A 21,679-nucleotide genomic window follows, 5' to 3' on the forward strand; every position below is an offset into this window, starting at 1 on the left:
GCTTTTTGGAAAAAGGGTTTTTTGAAAGTGAAAGCAGTGTCTAGATGCAGTTCTTTCGAAGAAAAAATAAACTTTTCAAAAGAACCCGTACTCATTTTTTCAGCAGAAAACCCACAGCTAGGTTTTGTGTTTCCACTGGTGGTGCACATTGACACATGCCTCAGTGCACAGGAAAAAATTATTCTGCACATGGATGGAAAAAATCCACACATGGATGGGAAAGGTGAGGGGGAACATTGCTCCTGCCCCTCATTTCTGTACTGTTGCAGGACTGCCTTCAGAGTTGGGCAGCTGGCGAATGGTGGCTGCTGGGTGGGAGCCCAGCTCTGAAGGCAGAGCTGCCGTGAGCAGCAGCACAGACGTAAGGATGACATGGTATGACATTATTCCCCTTGGCTACGTCTACACTGGCACCCTTTTCCGGAAATGCTTAAAACAGAACAGTTTTCCGTTATAAGTATTTCCGGAAAAAGCGCGTCTACATTGGCAGGATGCTTTTCCGGAAAAGCACTTTTTCCGGAAAAGCGTCTGTGGCCAATCTAGACGCGCTTTTCTGCAAAAAAGCCCCGATCGTCATTTTTGCGATCGGGGTTTTTTTGCGGAAAACACTACTGTGCTGTCTACACTGGCCCTTTTCCAGAACAGTTTTCCGGAAAAAGGACTTTTGCCCGAACGGGAGCAGCATAGTGTTTCCGGAAAAGCGGCTGATTTCTTACAGTAGATCGTCAGTGCTTTTGCAGAAATTCAAGCGGCCAGTGTAGACAGCTGGCAAGTTATTCCAGAAAAGCGGCTGATTTTCTGGAATAAGTGGCCAGTGTAGACACAGCCCTTCCATATGCACAGTTGCCTTCAGAGTCATATCTTTGGTCAGCTGCTGCCCAGCTGTGAAAGCCATGCAGAGGGAATGGCAATACTGCAACTCCCTTACATAACTTTGCACCCCTCCTCTCTGCAAATCACTTTTGGGTCAGAACCAGCGTACCATGCAAGCTGAGCACCCGGCTGATTAGCAGAATGGTCACCCCAGCAACATGTGTTTCTATGGGTGGTGCACATCCACACCTTCCTCAGCACGCAGAACAAAATTTATTCCACACAGCTGGAATAAGTTAGAGGGAACACTGCCCATTACTCATAGGCCTACTTTGCCTCATTGGCCTACTGCCATTCTTCATCTAGCCTCTTCCCTCAGGGACAAAGCAGAGTCTGATTTGGCCACTCATCAGCAAAGGGGGATGAACCTGCCCCTTTCTCCTACGCTGGCTGCCCCCAAGTAGCCCTCGTATCGCCTCAGGACTCTGTGGCAGGCCTCAGTCTGAGAATTCACCAGGTCGGAGCTCTCAACCTCCTGCTGCCTTCCTCTAGCCGTGGTCTAGCCCAGCTACCTGCTCCTCTTAGGCAGCCAGGTCCTTTGCTCTCTCTATGGAGAGTAAGACTAAAGGCACAGCCAGGTTTACAGCCCTTTTATCCAGCCCAACCAGGCTCTGATTGGCTGCTTCATGCCTCCTTTCCCATTGGCTCCCAGCCTCCGCCCTCCCCCGCCTGTCCTACTTCCTTTGCCACCATCCCACAGACAGAGACAAGACAAGATTTTTATCAGGCATTCTTAAAATTGAAATTCCCACCTGGGTTATGTCTACACTCGCGGTTTCTTGCACGAGTAATATGCAAATGAGGCTAAGCGTGGAATATCGCCGAGCCTCATTTGCATACCGAATGAGCCACCATTTTTTTCAGAAAAGGCTCTTGCCCAAAAAGGAGCGTCTACACTGCATCTTCTTGCGCAAGAAAACCCCTCTTGCGCAATGCCGTTCTTCCTGAAAAGTAATAGGTGTCACGGCGTTGTGCAAGCGGGTTTTTCTTGCGCAAGACGGGCCAGTGTAGACGCTCCTTCTTGCGCAAGAGCCTCTTCTGAAAAAAATGGTGGCTCATTCGGTATGTAAATGAGGCTCGGCGATATTCCACGCTTAGCCTCATTTGCATATTACTCGCGCAAGAAGCCGCGAGTGTAGCCATAGCCTTGGGGAAGTGAGGAAACAGACTGACAGAGCCAGGTGACGCCCCAGAAGTCACCTACTCAAGACAAGCCCAGCGTTGCCTATACCTGAGCACTTGGGCGGCTGCACAGGAGAGATTTGCGTGCCACCGAGCCGATTAGCAGAGCAACCACAGTCTCCCACAGCCAGCAGCAAATTGTGTCGACAGGTGGTGCACATCTGTGCACGCCTTGGGTGCAGGTCGCAAAATGTATTCCGCGCCTCCTCCACAGTGTGCAGCCTATCCTGGAAAAATGACCCCTCCCTCTCACAGACCTTAGGAGACAGGCCAGTTTTCAGGCAGCCTCCCCGCCCCCCAAACTGAAGCAAACCCTTTCCAGCAGCCACACCCCACATCTCAGACACACTCCCCCCAAGAAACGTGCCCCCCTTGCACCAAACCCTGGTGCCAACTCCGTCCACGCCGAATCCCATAACCCGCCACGTCAGGGGCTCATCCAAGGCTACATCCTCTAATCCCCAGAGAACCCCCCCACCCGGGAGTGGTCTGGTAAGGCCTTTTCCCCCCCTCAGAGGTCCAGCAACCCCTCCCACAGGGGCTGCCTCCTGCATACTGGGTCAGAGCCCCAGAGAGACAGGAGCAGGGGGCCAGGAGATGGGTGTAGCTTTAGGACCCAGAAGGGAGCTGGGGGCAGGAGCCATCCCACCCCCCCTCTCCTGGCAGCAGGAAGTGATTCGAATTGGCTCCGGTGTCTCTGGATGGCCGTGGGAACGCCAGCCTCCCTGCAGGGTCCTGTGCCTGGCGGCGGCGGCTGGGCGAGGACCCGATCCTGGCTGCAGGGTCTTAAGGGAGCGACCAGGTAGGAGATCTTGTGTTGGAGCGGGGGTGGGAAGGAAAGGGGAGGGGAGGGAGGAGAGACCGGCTTTCTGCTCCCCCCCCCCCAGCTCTTCTGTGGGGCTGGGAAGGGGATTCCCCCATGGAAGGGATTGTTCAGCGAATAGAGTTAGACTAGGACCCTGAACGCCTCTGCAGTCATAGGACCAAAAAAAAGGGGGAGGGGGTTAGTGGTAGGGATGTAAAACCCCATGGAGTTAGTTCACTGGGTAAATGATAACTGATTAAACAGCATCAGTGGGGGGAGGGGGCGCTCCAGCCCCCACCAGTTAACCCCTTACCAGTTAACCCTGAACACCCCTAGTTAAAGAGTTAGAAATTGTCATCATTTATAGTAGGTCCGAAATCCAGGCTATTCCGGCCATGGATTTTAGCGGCTAGCAAAGTAAGGAACGTAAGCTCCCAGGCTACCTAAGAACTGGCCACGCTGGGTCAGACCCAAGGTCCATCTCGTCCAGGGTCCTGTCTGGTGACAGTGGCCAAGGCCAGGTGCCCCAGAGGGAATTAACAGTACAGGGGATCATCAAGCGATCCCTCCCCTGTCGCCCATTCTTCTGACAAATAGAGGCTGGAGACAGCAACCTGCAGTGATTGGCAGTGTTCCCACTCATTTTTCCCATCCAGGGGCAGCATAAATTTTGTGACATCTGCCGACGCATGGGCGGGTGTGCACCACCAGCAGAAACACAGACCTAGCGGTGAGCGCTCTGCTACTCAGCTGGAATCCCTCCTGGGTGGGTGCCCTAGCGCACATCTTACAGGGAGCACTGGTGTGAAGGGAACCTGAGACGGGACCGGCTACCTGACTGCTCCCCGCCAACCCGGGCAAGGGCTAGGACATCCCGCCTCTGCTCCATGCAAGACTCTCTTCCTTCAGAGAGCTATGCTGCCCAGCACATCCCACGTTGGGAAGACAGCCCTTCCCCCAGGCTCCCGTCCCAATTAATCAGTTAACCAATAAGCAAAAGCATATAGGTGAATACTATAGACTACGCAAATTTCCCCCAACTGCCAGTACATTTGTTAGCAGGCTGGCCAGCAGTCTGGTTCAGTCCTGGCTGGCGATGGGTCTGGGACTTACCCCTGCTGTAGCTCTGCATTTAAAGTGTATTCGAAGCTAGGTGGGTAGGCAGCCTGGCTCAATTCTGGCTTGCGGTGGGTCTGGGAACTCAGACAGCCCTCGCCCCGGACAGTCTTATATATGGAGCTGAAAAAGTGGACCACAAATCATAGAATCATAGAATCATAGGACTGGAAGGGACCTCGAGAGGTCATCGAGTCCAGCCCCCCGCCCTCAAGGCAGGACCAAGCTCCGTCTACACCATCCCTGACAGATGTCTATCTAACCTGTTCTTAAATATCTCCAGAGAGGGAGATTCCACCACCTCCCTTGGCAATTTATTCCAATATTTGACCACCCTGACAGTTAGGAATTTTTTCCTAAATAAGGAAGGATAATAATAAACAAATGCTAAACAAGGTCATGAGGTCAACGTTCAGTTTAATTGCACGTCTTTAAATTCACATTTAAATGTGTCCCAAAAATAAAGCTCAACAACTAATATGCAATAATAATTATTTTTTTTAAATCCTAAAATGTTACTGTAATGGAATTTTCTCGTGGAACCCTTGTTTTCGCTTCGAAGAACCCTGGGGTTCTGTGGAACACTATTAATCTCCAGGGATGTGAATGGGTAATCAGTTAATGGGTTACCTACTAACCATCGCCCTTACCAGGTGATGCTTACCAGTAACTGGTTAACCAGCGCTTGAGAGCAGCCCTCATCTGCAGGGTTCCACTTCATCAATTACCCAGTTATGTGCAATGTTTAACCGGCAAACTGATTACATGAGATTTTACATCTCTATACTTCCAGGCTACGTCTACACTGGCATGATTTTCCGGAAATGCTTTTCACGGAAAACTTTTCCGTGAAAAGCATTTTTGGAAAAGCACGTCTAGATTGGCACAGACGCTTTTCCGGAAAAGCACTTTTTGCGGAAAAGCGTCCGTGGCCAATCTAGACGCGCTTTTCCGCAAAAAAGCCCCGATCGTCATTTTCGCGATCGGGGCTTTTTTGCGGAAAACACTACTGTGCTGTCTACACTGGCCCTTTTCCAGAACAGTTTTCCGGAAAAAGACGTTTGCCCGAACGGGAGAAGCATAGTTTTTCCGGAAAAGCACTGATGATTTTACATTAGATCGTCAGTGCTTTTCCGGAAATTCAAGCGGCCAGTGTAGACAGCTGGCAAGTTTTTCCGGAAAAGCGGCTGATTTTCCGGAATAAGTGGCCAGTGTAGACACAACCCCAGGGTATGTCTACACAGCAACATTATTTCGAACTAACTAGCATTAGTTCGAAATAACTTAGTCTGCATCAACACTGCAGGCAGTTACTTCGAAATTATGTCAAGATACTGTCAAGCTGGAGGACTTCTTACTCTGACTCCTGTAACCCTCATTGTATGAGGAGTAAGGGAAGTGGGGTGAAGAGGGCTTTATTTTGAAATTAGTGCTGTGTAGACGTTCCCAATTTCGAAATAAGCTATACAATTTAAGCCCTGCTGTGTAGATACACCCCTACAGATAATTATCTAATAGGTCAATATAATCCCCTCTCATCTTGTAACTTTTCCCTCCAAATATCAAACACAACAGAACAACACCATGTTCTTTTGCCTTTTTCTCTGACCAGTTTTTCATATAAAATCCCTTTAAGTCATTTTCTTTGGGTTTATCGATTATTCATATATTAGCGACATCAATATATTAGCTACATGAATATGCTAACATAATGTTGAGAATCATTAAGGAAGGGGTAGCTTATAGAAAATATCACGGTGCCTCTGTTTAAATCCACTGTTTGCTCACATGGCATGCATGCAAATGTGGTCCCTCCAACTTCAAAAGAGATTCAGAAAAGAGCAACAGAAATGATTAGGGTATGGAACAGCTTGCGTCTGAGGAGTGATTAATAAGACTGGGACTTTTCAGCTTGGACAAGAGACGACTAAGGGGGTATGTGATAGAAATCTACACAGTCATGACTGGCGTGGAGAAAGTGAATCATGAAGTGTTATTTACTCCTTCTCCTAACACAAGAACTAGGCGTCACCAAATGAAATGAGCAAGCAGCAAATTTAAAATCAAACGAAAGGAAGTGTTCCCTCACCCCCGTCCCCACAACACACAGTTAACCTGTGGAACTCCTTGCGGGGGGATGTTGTGAAGCCAAAATTAATATAACAGGGTTCAAAAAAGAGCTAGATGGATTCATGGAGGTGAGGATGGATTCATGGAGGTGAACAATGGCTATTAGCCAGGATGGCTTGGAATGGTTTCCCTAGCCTCTGTTTGTCAGAAGCTGGAAATGGGCGACAGGGGAGGGATCACTGTTCTGTTCATTCCCTCTAGGGCACCTGGTATTGGCCGCTGTTGGAAGAGAGGACACCGGGTTAAATGGACCTTTGGTTGTTCTTATGTTCTTATTCCTTTCCCAAAATGCCCGGATTTTGGTTCACTCCTCCCTTTTCAAAGATCTGTTTGTGGAGGGGAAAAGCAGCGCATCTTTCCCACGATTGCCAATGGGTCTGGAGCGACAGGTAAGCTCCCGGCCGCGATGGCTGAGATTGTCTATGCTCAGCTTGGGGGGTGATCAATGAGGCTAAGCCAGCGTGGTCCGTGTTCGGCAGGAGATGGTGAAATATGAGGGACGTGCGGGGACCCAGAAGGAGGCTGACGAATTGCAGGGAGCGTGGGAGCAAGATGGTATGTAGGGAGGTGGGGGGATAGGGCTGTGGGGGGTGCATTAGAAGAGGATTGAGGGGGTGGGGGAGCGGGATGCAGAAAGAGGGGGTGCAGGGAATTGGGGGAGGCAGGATGCTAAGGGTAGGGTGTAGGGGAAAAGGGGTGTCAGAGAGGGAAAAAGATCCTTCAGGAGAGGAAATAGAGATGGCTGTTCCCATTTAAATCCATTCACTACAAAGTCCCTGGGACGATGGATTTCCTGGGCACAAGGGGAGAAGCAGAGAGAGGAGAAGCCAGGATCTGCCCCTGCTGGGACCCTAGGGTGCTGGGGGGGGGGATGTGCTGCTCTTGGGGAGAACATCTGGGTGGCTTTCATTCTAGGGTGTGGTTCAGAGACGCTGTCTCCCTGGAGCTCGCCCTGGCGGTCGGCGCCACTTCTGTGATGAATCATAGAGCCCTAGAACTGGAAGGGACCTCGCGAAGTCATCGAGTCCAGTCCCCTGCCCTCACGGCAGGACCAAGCACCATCTAGATCATCCCTGACAGGTATCTGTCCAACCTGCCCTTAAATATCTCCAGTGATGGAGATTCCACAACCTCCATAGGCAACTTATTCCCGTGTTTAACCACCCGGACAGGAAGTTTTTCCTCATGTCCAACCTCCCTTGCTGCAGTTTAAGCCCATTGCTTCTTGTCCTATCCTCAGAGGCCAAGGAGAACAATTTTTCTCCCTCCTCCTTGTAACGCCCTTTTAGATACCTGAAAACTGCTCTCATGTCCCCTCTCAGTCGTCTCTTTCCAAACTAAACAAGCCCAGTTCTTTCAGTCTTCCCTCATAGCTCATGTTTTGACCTTTCATCATTCATGTTGCTCTTCTCTGGACCTTCTTCAATTTCTCCACATCTCTCTTGAAATGTGGTGCCCAGAACTGGACACACTACTCCAATTGAGGCCTAATCAGTGCAGAGCGGAGCGGAAGAACGACTTCTCGTGTCTTGCTCCTAACACTCCTGTGAATGCATCTCAGAACCATGTTGGCTTTTTTTGCAACAGTGTCACACTGTTGACTCATATTTAGCGTGTGGTCCACTATGACCCCTCGATCCCTTTCTGCCATGCTCCTTCCTAGACGGTCGCTTCCCATTCTGTATGTGTGAAATGGATTGTTCCTTCCTACGTGCATTTGTCCTTATTAAACTTCGTCACGTCAACCTCACACCAGTTCTGCAGTTTGTCCAGAAATAAAGTGGTCCCAGCGTTTGCCTTGAATCTAGAATGCCCCTTTGAAGGCCAGGAACCGGGAGGGAACTGGGGTGTGAAATGCACTAACGTGCTTCTGAAATATCCCCCCTGGCTCTTCTCACCCTGACAGGCTGCAGAATCACGAGTGTCGAGATTGTCCCAGGCGGAGACAGGAGGGGCCATGGAGCAAACTCGGGTAGGGGATTTGTTGGGAGCCGTGGATGGGTTTGTACTTGGGAGGGTGGGGCAGGAAACACACAGGGTGAAGGAGGGAGGGTGGGACACACCCCTTGGAGTTGCTCGGTCTAGGATGCGAACCTCCGAGGAGGCCTGTGGGAATAGGGACGAGGGTCGGAGGGTGCAGGAAGAAAAACAACAGCTGTAAGGGGCGTGGGAGCCAGAATCCTCTAGCCAGGGGCTGCTGTGGAATACAAACGGGGCACCCAGCCATGCGACTCAGGGGAAAGGCCCCATCCCCTCACCCCCGTCTTCTGGGAGTGGGTAGGAAGGTTGGGATTCCCTGGTCCAGGCTCCATCTCCTGTAGCAGCCTCTGGCTGGTAGGGGTGAGGTAAATAGGAAAATCTCTCTTCCTGCCATCACCTTGAACTCTCCTGGCTATTTTGACACATGGTGGGGGTAGGATTCTACTGTTTTACCAGCCTCCCTCTGCCATGAGTAGTGGGATGGCGGCTGGGGCCGCAGGCAGTGGATGAAGGACTCTTGTTGTTGCAGATGCGGGTGACCTTCGAGGAGGTGGCTGTGTATTTCACCCAGGGGCAGGGGGCGCTGCTGGGCCCCGCTCAGAGAGCCCTCTACAGGGACGTCATGCAGGAGAACTACGAGGCGGTGACCTCGCTGGGTAAGGGCATCCCATCCCCTTGGTTATTAGAAGCGGTGGGGACACTGCTGGGCGGCTTTTTTGACTTTTGCTCACGTTTTTCCCCGGCCGCTTAGATTTCCCAGGAACGGAGCCATATTCCCCAGATCCGGCGCTTGGCAGAAATTCCTTGTCAGATCTTCTTCCATAGAAGGGGGAGGAGCGAGGGGTTCAGAAACACAATGGAGATGCTAATTCCTCCTCATCCATCCTCTTCCAAAGAGGCAAAGCCTTGTATTTACCGGTCTGAATCAGGGATGTAATAGAATAACCGTTTAAACGGTTGCACACCGGCTCCCAGCCCCGATCCAAGGGAGCCGGCAGCCACCACATGCTACTGGCTCTGTATCAGAGTTTGCAGCATGGGGAAGCAGACAGCTCCCAGGGAGCAAGGCTGCAGGCAGGAGCCCAGTGTGTACCGGGAGCTGGCTTAAAAGCTGGCTTCCAGCTCACACCGGCTCCCGGGGAGCCGGCTGCCACTCCGTGCTGCGAGCCTACAGCATGTAAGTATGTAAACACTACATTTTTTCCCCTCGGCAGTTAGGGTATGTCTACACTACCCCGCTAGCTAGCGGGGTAATGTATGCATACCGCACTTGCTAATGAAGCCCGGGATTTGAATTTCCCGGGCTTCATTAGCATAAGCGGGGAGCCGCCATTTTTAAATCCCCGCTGCTTCGAACCCCGTGTAGCGCGGCTACACGGGGCTCGAACTAGGTAGTTCGGACTAGCGTGCCTATTCCGAACTACCGGTACACCTCGTTTCACGAGGAGTACCGGTAGTTCGGAATAGGACCCTAGTCCGAACTACCTAGTTCGAGCCCCGTGTAGCCGCGCTACACGGGGTTCGAAGCAGCGGGGATTTAAAAATGGCTTATGCTAATGAAGCCCGGGAAATTCAAATCCCGCTTCATTAGCAAGTGCGGTATGTATACATTACCCCGCTAGTTCGAACTAGCGGGGTAGTGTAGACATACCCTTACTTACTTAACTGCTTTTTAACATCCCTAGCTATATTAGGGATGTTCAAAGGCGTTGCATTAAGTAACCATGTAACCGCTGAAAATTTCAGCAATTACACGTGGGCTGGCAGTCGGCTCCTCGGGAGCTGGTATAACCATGTGTACCGGGAGCCTGTGTGTAACCGTGAAAGTTAACCGATGAACCCAGGATCATTGATTAACTGTGTCCACCGGGGTGGGGAATTGATGGCCCAAGGGCCGGATCCAGCCCCCAAGACTCCGGGCTCCTCTCCAAGCATTGAGGAGCCCCACCCCAGAGAAATGGGGGCCCACAAAATCTACTAGTCCGCACCTCCCTAGGCTCAGGGATGCAAGGAGAATGTGGGGAGGGTCTTTCTCCTCCTCAGTCAGTGGCCATGTCAATGGGGGGGTGTTTATGTGCAGCTGCTGAGTGATATTTCTGCAGGCCTCCGACCCAAAAAAGGTTCCTCATCCCTTGAGGGCGGGGGGCTGGACTCGATGACTCTTGAGGTCCCTTCCAGTCCTATTATTCTATGATTCTATGTGTACACGGTTACACTTTCCCATCCCTAGTCTGTGTGAGTTCTGAGTCCGTATTCTGTCCCGCACAGTCCTCAGCCCACTCCATTCCTAGGTCCTGCTCCTTCCAGTGGGAAGTGCTCCAGGGGCTTCGAAACAGGTGGGGGCTTTCGAGCCGAGTGCCTCCTGGAAACTCCTGATTGAGAGGGCAGCAACTCCCGGTCGGCCTGTCCCAAGCGGACTCCGTCACCGGGTTCCCGTCCATGCACACACGGCGTCCCCGCAGCCCAGCGCGGGCCAGGTTAAAATCAGGGAATGTTCTTTGTGGCAAATCCTCTCCCAGTGCCCGACACAGCCTGATCTGCTCTGATTTCACCCCCTGCGCAGGCTTTCCCATTCCCAAACCTGAGCTGATCGCCCGGCTGGAACGAGGGGAAGAGCCCTGGGTGCCCGACCTCCGGGCCGGGGAGGAAAGAGAGATCTGGAGAGGCACCTGCACAGGTGAGGACTGACACAGAAACCAGCTGGCGAATGAAGGGAAAAGTTAAGAGTTGTCAGTGAAACTGATACAGAAGTAGGGTTGCCGGATAGTTTCACAAAAAATACCGAACTTGGCGGGGAAAAAATTGGTTGAGCCAAAAAAAAAAAACCCCACGGGGACCAAAGTTGTTGAGCAACGGCACCTTTAAATCCCCAAGCTCCCACCACCAGACGTGGCAGGAGAAGAATGTCCCAAGCAGCCTTCTGGGTTTTTTTTACCTGACAGAAGCCACAAATACCAGACACCTGGCAACCCTGTACAGAAGCCGTCTGATGAGTGAAGGAAAAAAAGGCCAAGATTCCCGTGAATGTGCCGTGAACTGTTCCCCCGGTCCTGCCTCAATCTCCCCCAGCAGAGACAACTGGAGAGAGGAGACCCGGGGGAGGGGAGAGGGAACTGGCTATGTCCCCCCCCGCACCTCCCCCAATTTGGGGAAGAGCCGGGAGCATAATAGCAAAACAATAAAGAAATGAGGATTTCCCGACCTCAAGCTATTGAAAAGTGGGTCCTTGCCAGACAGAAAACTATCAACCTGTGCTTCCTTTCATCTTACAGGCCAGGGGTGGGGAACCTTTTTAGGGTCAGGGGCTGCTGACCCATAGAAAATCAGTCGAGGGCCACACACAAGAAGGGGGGAAAAACCCGACTGGGAAGGAGAAAGACCCTCCCCACACTCCCCTCGCGCACCAGAGCCTAGGGGGGCCCAGGAGAGTCGATTTTGGATGGCGAGGGGGACTGGGGTACCAGCACGGGTTCCCCAATGCTGGTGGGGGGAGCCCGGAGCCTCGGGGTCTGGATCCAGGCGAGCCAAGGGACCACATCCCGCCCCTAGGCCTTCCATTCCCCACCCCTGTTCTAGGCTCTTCCCATTATCTGGAGGCAATAGATGGGATTGCCTTTCTCACAGCCCCAAATTGCCTTATTTCAGTGGGACTGGTTTGGGAAGTGTGAGGATGTGACCGTACATTTCCCAGCTTAAGCCGGCACCTGCTGCTTAGCCAAAGGCCTTAACAACAAGGCCTCAGACCATCCGTGAGAGAAGACCCCCAACACAGGCAGACTAGGGATGTCAGATATCGGTTAATTGAATAGTCGAGTAACCTCAAGAATTCTTATCCATTAGTCGACTAATCTATAGTCCCCGGGGGTGGGGCTGGCAGCCAGTGCGCTCTGGCCCTACTCCCGAGGAGCCCCCTGCTACTCCGTGCTGCTGCCTCTGTATCAGAGGCAGCAGCATAGGGTGCCAGGCGGGAGCTGATTTCAAAAAGGGAGCCAGTTAATAAACTCACGGACTGGCTGCCTGTCACCCCGTCTGCTGCCTCTGATATAGAGGCAGCAGCGTGGGGTGGCAGCAACTCCTGTCCATGTTGGGTCTGAGCTCCCAGACCCGGTGTGAGCCAGAACTGAGCTGGCCTGCCAGCCTGCCTAGCTCTTAATACTCTTTCAATGCAGAGCCGCAGCGGGGGTAGGTCCCGGGGCCTGGCACAAGCCAGGACTGAGCCAGGCTGCTGGCCAGCCTGCTAAAAAATGTATTGGTGAGGCAAGGGGGAAATGCGTGTAGTCTGTAGCATTACCTGTATGCTTTGGCTTATCTATTCATTGGTTAATTGACTACACTATTACATCCCTAGGGCAGAGTGTGATTTTGATTCGCTGTGTTTATATCCCTATAATCAGCAAAATGATTCAAACACACCAAAATTCTTTCAAGTATAGGCCTTTACAGGCAGGCCTGAATAGCTATATCCTAACAGCGATATTCAGGACTTGCCCATCCTGAGAGCTGGCAAAGCTCCCTGCCTGACTTTATTTCTCTCTGAGAGTATGGATAGCATGTGAAAACATACGAATGGCCATACTGGATCAGACCAAAGGTCCATCCAGCCCAGTAGCCTGTCTGCCGACAGTGGCCAATATCAGATGCCCTAGAGAGGGAGTGAACAGAACAGATAATCATCAAGTGATCCCTCTCCTGTCACCCATTTCCAGACAAATTTCCAGAGGCTAGGGACACAATTCTTACCTATCTTGGCTAATAGCCACTGATGGACCTAACCTCCATGAATCTATCTAGCTCTTTTTTGAGCCCCGTTAAAGTCTAAGTCTTCACTATATCCTCTGGCAAGGAGTTCCACAGGTTGATGGTGCGTTGTGCGAAGAAAACTTCCTTTTGTTTGTTTTAAGCCTGCTGCCTATTCATTTCATTTGGTGACCTATAGTCCTTATAATGTGGGAATAAGTACATAACTTTTTCTTATTCACTTTCTCCACACCACTCATGATTTTATAGACCTCTATCCTATTCCCCCTTAGTCTCTTCTTTTCTAAGCTGGAAAGTCCAAGTCTTTAATCTCTCCTCATGCGAGACCCGTTCCAAACCCCTCGCCATTTTTGTTGCCCTTCTCTGAACTTTTACAAAATTGTGTATGTCAGTGTCCCTTAACTATTGTGCTGTGTTTCCTCTCTCTGCGGTTCCTTTTCCTTTCACTCTTCCTATCTGGATTCTCTCTGTCTCAGCAGGTGATGAGCTGATGAGTGAGAATGAAGGGAATACACAACTGGAAGTTCCTGAACTAGTGGAACCTCAGGAAACTTTCTTGGAGAGAGTTGAAGGGGCTACTTCTCAGAGCAATGAGCAGGAAGAAGCCTGGGAGAGTCGGAGTATGTCTGAAGGGCAGCAGGGAATCCAGGCAAGGAAGAAAGCGGATAGATCAGTTTTGTGGCAAGGAGGGGTCAAGGATTTGAAGAAAACCACAGCCCAGCAGAGAATCCACCTGGGGGAGAGAAGAAACACCTGCTTTGCCTGTGGGAAAAGCTTCAGCCGGCACTCAAACTTTATTTCTCACCAGCGGATTCACACGGGAGAGAGACCCTATACCTGCGCGGAGTGTGGGAAAAGTTTCATTCAGAGCACACAGCTGATTAGACACCAGAGAGTGCACACAGGAGAGAAGCCCTACAAATGCCTCGAATGTGGGAAAGGCTTCAATCAGAATGCACACCTCACCAGACACGAGAGGCTGCACGTGGGCGAGAAATTGTATAAATGCCCCAAGTGCGGGAAAAGCTTCCATCGGAGTTCAGATCTTACCTCCCATCAGAGAATCCACACTGGGCAGACTCCCTACCAGTGCCTGGAGTGTGGGAAAAGTTTTGACTGGAGCTCCCGACTTATTGCGCATCAGAGAATTCACACTGGAGAGAGACCTTATAAGTGCCCGGATTGTGGGAAATGTTTCATTCACAGCTCGGATCTTCTTGCCCATCAGAGAATCCACACTGGGGATCGACCCTATACATGCCCCGATTGTGGGAAAAGCTTCAACCACAGCTCCGATCTGCTTTCCCACCAGAGAAACCACACGGGAGAAAAACCCTACCAGTGCCCGGACTGTGGGAAAAGTTTTAATCGGAACGCTCACCTGGTTCGACACCGGAGACGACACACGGGAGAGGAAGCTTATAAATGCGCCAGCTGTGGGCAAAGCTTCCATCAGATCTCAGATCTGATTTCTCATCAGAGGAGCCACGTGAGCGAGAAACCCTACGAATGCCGCGACTGTGGGGAAAGGTTAAGTGACCGGTCGGCCTTCAACAGGCATCGCCGGACCCACACGGGGGAGAAACCCCATAAATGCCTCGCCTGCGGGAAAAGTTTTGATTGGAGCTCGAACCTCGTTGTGCATCAGAGAGTTCACACGGGAGAGAAGCCCTATAAATGCCCTGAGTGTGGGAAGAGCTTCAATCGGAACTCGCACCTCATTCGGCATCAGAGACGCCATGCGGGAGAGACGCTTTGAATGGATCCTCTCTGCGCTCAGAACATGCCGCTGTGGGAACTGGTTTCCACTGCGCTCCGTCGGGGGCAGCCTGGGAGTCCCACCAGAGCCCGAGAGGCGTCAGCTTCCCAGGCTTGTCTAGACCTGGAAGAGGGCTGTAGGGGTTCGCTCACACCACCCGGATTCCAAGCAAACCTCCCGCACGGTTCCTAGGGTGGGCTGAGTCTGAGTGTCTCACGTTTATGGTCCCCTCAGCGAGTTTACAGCGAGTTCCCCCTTTAAAGACTGATTGTCTTGGGTCCAGATATTCTGCGAATGTTTCTTGTATAGACCCTGACTCTGTAGGTGCTCGGGGGCTGGAACACCCATAGTGGGGGGATAGTGGATGTTCAATATCTCTTGGCAGCCCCCTAAGTCAGCATCCTTCCCTTCCCCCCCCCCCCCAGTGCCTCCCTCCCGCTCGTGGGCCCTGCCGATTGGCTTCTCCCCTTTCTCCCATCAACTTCCACCTGCCGTGATCAGCTGTTCTGAGTCCGGCAGGAGGTGGCGGGTAGAGTGGGAGGAGGAGGAGCAGGGGGCAGGAAGAGGCAGGGTGAGGGCTGGGGCTGTGAAGAGGATGGGTTGGCATGGGGGCTTGGAGAAAATAGGTGGAATGGGGGGGCAGGAGGGGCAGAGTCTGTGGCAGCTTAGGAGTGGGGGCTTGGAGGTGGGGGTGGGGCTTGCAGCAGCAGTGGGGCCAGGGGCAGGAGTTGGAGCGGGGGCAGGGTGGGATCTTGGAGGTAGGGGTGGTGGGGGCAGGAGGCAGGGGGGGCGGGGTGGGGGGGTGGGGTCTGGGGCGAGGCAGGGATGGGAGCTTGGAGGTAGGGGGTGGAGTGGGGGTGGAGCCTGGGGTAGCAGTGGGGGTGGGGTCTGGGGCGAGGCAGGGATGGGAGCTTGGAGGTAGGGGGTGGAGTGGGGGTGGAGCCTGGGGTAGCAGTGGGGGTAGGGTCTGGGGCGAGGCAGGGATGGGAACTTGGAGGTAGGGGGTGGAGTGGGGGTGGAGCCTGGGGTAGCAGTGGGGGTGGGGTCTGGGGCGAGGCAGGGATGGGAGCTTGGAGGTAGGGGGTGGAGTGGGGGTGGGGCCTCGGCTGGCAGCAGGGGCGGAGCTTGGGCTGGGGCAGGAATGGGGGCTAGGTCTGGGGCAGAGCGAGGGTCGAGCATTCCCTGGGATCTCGGGAAGTTGGCACCTCTCTGCATCGTTCGGAAGAGCTCGTTTTTTGTGCTCTTTTCCTTTTGCAAAGCCGTGAGCGAGTCAGTTCTCGGAGCGCGGGAGAAGACCGGCTTTCCTCCTTTTTCCCTCACGCCGGCAGGGTGAACGGGGGTGGATTCCTTCCTTCCCCCCTCCATTGTCGCAATCCCCCTTGAGGCAGCGGCGTCTTCCCAAGACCGGAAGAGCTGATCCTCCAGGATCACGCTTTGACTTGTTTGAGCCTAAACCAGACAGGCGGAGGGCTGGAGAAAAAAGTAGATTTTGTGCACTGGAGGGGCTGGAGCTCCAGCATGGGCTCTCCAATGCTGTGAGGGGGAAATTCTGAGAGTTGGGGGCCGGATCTAGGCATGCCAGGGGACACATCTGGCCAACAAATATATAGAGAGGCTGTGTCTAGACTGCACCCCTTTTCCGTAAAAGGGATGTAAATTAGACACATCGCAATTGCAAATGAAGCGGGGATTTAAATCCCCCCCGCTTCATTTGCATAAACATGGCTGCTGCTTTTTTCTGGCTCGGAGCTTTGCCGGAAAAAAGCGTCCGTCTAGACGGGGATCTTTCGGAAAATAAAGCCTTTTCCGAAAGATCCCTCGTTCCTCTTAAAAAAAGAGCCATGTTTATGCAAATGAAGCAGGGGGGATTTAAATCCCCGCTTCATTTGCAATTGCGATGTGTCTAATTTGCATCCCTTTTACGGAAAAGGGGTGCAGTCTAGACACAGCCATATAGTGTCATGAGCTTTTGTGGGCAAAACCCACTTCAGGTGAGCTGGAGTGGAAATAATAGAAACCAAGTGTGGAAGAAAACATTGTCCTCACTCTGTGTGTGTAAGCAACAAGAAGTCAGAGGCAGTTTTATTACGAGCTGCAGCAAGGGAAAAACTGGTTTGGATGCGGGGGGGGGGAGATCTTCGAATACAAGCAATTATGAAGCAGTTTATATACTGTCCATTACATATAATAACGATAAACAATTAGTCTCCTTCCCATTACAAACACAAATGGCTAGCAGCTATTTTAGTTCCACCCAGATGCTCCTTATCTCAAGGTCCTTGCCAGAGTCAGTATTTTATCCTTGTCTCCTAAAACGAGAGGCAAGATCTTTTACAGCTCTGCGTTGTTAGGGTTAGAGTTAGCTTGACTCTTGCTTCACTGCTAACAAACCTGAAATGAGTGCATGCCAATTCCCTGTGCCTCCACACAAGATATATATAGTAGCAAAAAAAAAAAAAAAAGTGCCTGTCAATTGCAGGACTGGAGCTAATGAGACGAATTAAGTGGGCTGGGAATGTTCCATACTCAGCTTTTGATGTAAAAATGCAGTTGTTAAAGGCAGGGGAGACTAGCTTTATAATGCAACATCCGGCTAATGTCTTTGTTTGAGCCTAGGGTAACAGTGACATCTGTAAATGAATACCAATTATGCGCTCTCTGGTGAAATTCCTGTGGAGAAGAATGGCTACTTGTAAATCCATGATTGCGTGCCCAGGCAGGTGAAAATGTTCCCTAACATGTTTCTGTGTGTTACCATTTCTGATGTCTGATTTGTGTCCATTTATCCTTGGTCGTCAAGACTGTCCAGTTTGGCAAAATCCACGGCAGAAGGGCATTGCTGGCACATGGTGGCAAAGATCACATTGAAATTTACGAGTAGGCAAAATACGAAAAATGCGGCTTGAGAAACTTTAGAGTTGAAATCCAGGTATTTAGACCGCTTCAAGTAGGTATGTTTTGAACGCACGAGGGAACGGCTAGTAAAAACAAGTCTGAGGGATTGCTTCCTGAGTATGTATTTCTGAATATGTTGCGGTGTGATGTTGGCGATTTGTGGTGTACCGGTTTATGACGTTTTATTTATTTTTTGAAATCTTGAGGCATCCTGTCACGAAGTAATTGTCAGGCCCTGCGAGTGTGCCAGTTATTCTGGCTACTGTCAAATGGCAGTTTGCCTGCAATGGTGAACATTTTAATCAATAAAAGACTAAAAAAATAAGTGTGTGGGTTCAAAATAAACATCATGATTATCTGGTGAAGTTATTAAAAAGTAAAAATCAAATTCTGCCTAGAGTAGTTATAGACCTCGCGACTATCTCCTCGCCGGTTGAAGACGTAGCGGAGAAGTGTCATTCCTTCTGGTGAGGTTCTGGGTCTGGTTAGGTTTAAGCTGGGGCGTGGGCAAAAGCCATTTAAAGGGCTAGATCCGGCCTGCGCAGCAGTTCCCGGCCCCACCCCCTAACGTGTCACCTTGGATGCAGTGAGCTTTTTTAGCTGCTTCAATTTAAAGGGCTCACGCCTTCTCCATAGCTGCCAGGCCACCACAGGGAAGGCATGAGCCCTTTAAATAGAAGTAGCTGAAAGGGCTGTTGCGTCCCTGGCACCCAGGCAACGCGCTAGCAGCGAGGCCGGGAGCAGCGAGCCCTTTAAATAGCAGGAGTTGAAAGGGCTCGCAGCTCCCACCCCTGCCAACGTGATTCCTGGGAGTGCAGGGGAGGCGCGAGCCCTTTCAGTTCCTGCCATTTAAAGTCCCCATCCTTTCCACCCGAGGCCCAGGGTTGCCAACCGTCAGTAAATTTACGGACAGTCTGTAAAAAAATAGCCAACATTGAACAAGTCCGTAAAAAAATGTAGGTGTCCGTAAATTTCGTAAAAGTGCAATAAAATGTCAAGAAACAGCACTTATTCTATAGCAATGGCATTTCTTCTCAGCTGCTTCAGCCATTTTACCGTGGAGCAGTTGTAGTTGTTTATTTAGCTCAATGGTTAACAGTGTCAGTGCTCGGATGTGCGATCACAAAATGGAAAACTTCCAGGACCATGACTAACTAAATGAAAGTGAGTTAAGTAGCATGTTGTTCTTGTGACGTATGAATGACAACGATTACTCTTCACTTTTGGCCATTTACGTCGTCTTAATATAGTATAAAAATGATGTCCGTACAAAATTTTGTCTGTCCGTAAATTTTCCCCATTTTGTCCGTAAATGGAATTTCTGTGCGTTGGCAACCCTGCACGAGGTACCACCCTGCCACCCAAAGCCCCATCCCTTCTGAGGTGGCCCGTGACCACTTTAAAAATTATTGCCCATCCCTGGTTTAAGCCATGCTGGCAAGAGGGTCTGAAGCATCACCATTGAGCGGAGGGGCAGTTATGCGGCAGGTTTCAGATCTCAGGAGGGACGGTGTGACAGTGTAGCCAAAATGGATCTTTATAGCTTTTTGTCACTGCCATCACTCTTTTACCATTACAATTGTTTTTCTTTTTTAATTTAAAAGTGTAAAAATGGTTTTGGTACTAAATCTATTTTTAGAGAAGCAGCTATGTAATTTTATTTATATAAATGTTATACAGGCAGTCCCCGGGTTACGTACAAGATAGGGACTGTAGGTTTGTTCTTAAGTTGAATTTGTATGTAAGTCGGAACTGGTACATATTGTAGGGGAAACTCTAGCCAAACATTTCTCCAGAGCTCAGTTTTATTCTCCCACACCTCACTTCCCTCAGTCCTTTATTCTCAAGCTGAGATGTCTGCTGAGAAAAGCCGCTCCGCGTCTCCCTGGTCTGCTGGAGGAGGGGGGGGCGCTAGCTTCGCGTCTCCCTGGTCTGCTGGGGGGAGGCAGCTAGTGCGGGGTTGCCTCACCGCGTTTGTAAGTAGGGATCCGATGTAAGTCGGATCCATGTAACCCGAGGACTGCCTGTATAACTAACTAACTAACTAACTAACTAACTAACTAACTATATAACTCTCTCTATATAAAGCCATCACCAAACCAAATGTTCTAATGAAACCCTCCCAAACCAAGCATAAAAGTGCCAAAAATTGCTCTACACCCATATTAAAATACAAATAAAAAGTAAATCAACAACTCTAAAAAAATAAAAGCAAGCACTTAATTAAAACAAAATAACCACAATATAAAAAGCTTTAAGAAACAAGCACTCATCAAACTACTATTAATTACAACATAACGATATAAAATTTACTAATCCCAGTTAAAAAAACCCTACTATTCAATAAAAGCTGCCTCGCCCTAATTTTTAGGGACATCTTGCCAAAGTTCTAAAGCATCGGTCCAAACAATAAAGCTCCACTCCTTCCTATCTGTAGTCAATCTGGTTTGCCGCTGAAAAAATCCAAGCCCTAATAAGTATAGCATTAAATAATAAAACTGTGTGTGTGTGTGTATGCACGTATATATACATATGCACACATACACATACTATAAGCATATGCTAACTGCTTTACTATTATATTTTTGATAAACATGGCTTATTGCCTTTTCCCATATAAGAAGCAAACAGGATTGTTTAAAGCATAACAACGGGGTGTGCATGCTCTGCACTGGCACTGAAGGGGTTAATTCCTCTCTCTTGGGCTGAGGAGGCGGCACCCCCTCAACCCTTCTGGGCATGCTCGGGACGGAGACCAGGTATAAAAGGGAGCAGCCCATCTCATTCAGGGCTGGCCACTGGAGAGGAAAGAGGTTTGCTGCCAGCACGCTACAACGTGGAGGCCAAACAAACGGCAGCGACCCACGCCCCCCAGGCTCTGGGTGTTGCAGAGGGAGGTGAGACCATCGGCACCACCAGACGACAAGCTGCAGAGAAATGGGAGTCAAAACTAGAGTCTCGTTTGGCTCATTTCAGCCGGATCCATGCCCATTTGGTGGTGGGCAATTCCAGCACCAACAAGGCCCTGCGCTGAAACCTGGTGGTGAAGGAGGACCCAGGTCCCCCTATCCTGGCTGCTGCCACCTGCTTCACCACCTCTGCTAACTCCAGCCACTAGGCTGCACAGCCCTGATTGAGAGGGTAGTGATAGGGACTCTGCCTGATAGACCACTCTGCTTTGACAGAGAAGGTGAGTAGATTGACTTTGTCCATTAGGGCTGCGTCTAGACTGTCAGGGTGGTGGATCTGCCTCTCTTCCCTTCTTCAGTGGGGAATCCCAGCATCGATCCACCGCAGTGTGAAACTTTTGTGAGTGGTGAGTCGAGGAAGAAAAAACCCCAAGAGGCCTCACAGCGCCACCTGACTTGTAAAGAAAACAAGCAACAGGGGGTGACGTGTGTATGTGTGTAGTGACAGGAGTGGTGGTGTGCGCAGGGGTATAGTCTTAATTCATTTAAAGGTGTAACCCTATTACTGCCACATTGACATGCTTGCAGCTCCCACCAAATTCCCCCAAGATGGGGGAATCTTGCCACATGTGCAGTGCAGTATGGGGTCTTTGTTAGTGTAATTTAATATGGCACGGAGCACCTTGATTCTGCCGCAGCCTAGCTGTGAGGGCTTGAACGTGTCCCTTTGACAAGTAGCCTGCAAATTAGTAGTTTTGAGTGTGCCGATCAATAAAAGTCCCCCCTCATCTTCCGTCACTTCTGTCTTCCGTGTGTCATTATCTAACAGACCGCTCTGGAATCAAATTATAATTTTATAATTCTGTCGCCCATATAATCAAAACCCTGCGGTTTTCTTTATGATAGTCAGCTGTTGTTGTAAATTTCTTCCCCTCTTTCCTCACTGACTGAATGTTAATACAATATCCCATTAGGTTCTGAGGTATTGCCATGGATTTACGGATTATGTGCATGACTATTACTTTTCTCCCTTACGAACTTAAACAGCCGGGCTACGTCTAGACTGGCATGATTTTCCGGAAATGCTTTTAACGGAAAAGTTTTTCCGTTAAAAGCATTTGCAGAAAAGAGCATCTAGATCGGCACCGACGCTTTTCCGCAAAAGCACTTTTTGCGGAAAAGCGTCCGTGCCAATCTAGACGTGCTTTTGTGCCAAAAAACCCCGATCGCCATTTTCGCCATCGGGGCTTTTTTGCGCAAAACAAATCTGAG

General features: G+C 50.6%; 1 protein-coding gene across 1 annotated transcript in view; it reads left to right on the forward strand.

Annotated features, from left to right (window-relative positions):
* Nucleotides 1-2,729: 2,729 nt before the first annotated feature.
* The window catches only part of LOC102463376 (uncharacterized), a 48,592-nt gene continuing 29,642 nt past the window's right edge, over nt 2,730-21,679 (forward strand). Inside the window, exons 1-6 of the mRNA XM_089771467.1 lie at nt 2,730-2,857; nt 6,308-6,495; nt 8,013-8,078; nt 8,616-8,742; nt 10,650-10,763; nt 13,321-14,557. Of these exons, the coding sequence (XP_089627593.1) occupies nt 6,373-6,495; nt 8,013-8,078; nt 8,616-8,742; nt 10,650-10,763; nt 13,321-14,557 (1,667 nt within the window). The 5' untranslated portion in view covers nt 2,730-2,857; nt 6,308-6,372. The remainder of the gene's footprint in view (nt 2,858-6,307; nt 6,496-8,012; nt 8,079-8,615; nt 8,743-10,649; nt 10,764-13,320; nt 14,558-21,679) is intronic.

Source organism: Pelodiscus sinensis, chromosome 19 (assembly GCF_052426305.1).
Source record: "Pelodiscus sinensis isolate ZL-2025 chromosome 19, ASM5242630v1, whole genome shotgun sequence".
Taxonomy (NCBI): domain Eukaryota; kingdom Metazoa; phylum Chordata; order Testudines; family Trionychidae; genus Pelodiscus; species Pelodiscus sinensis.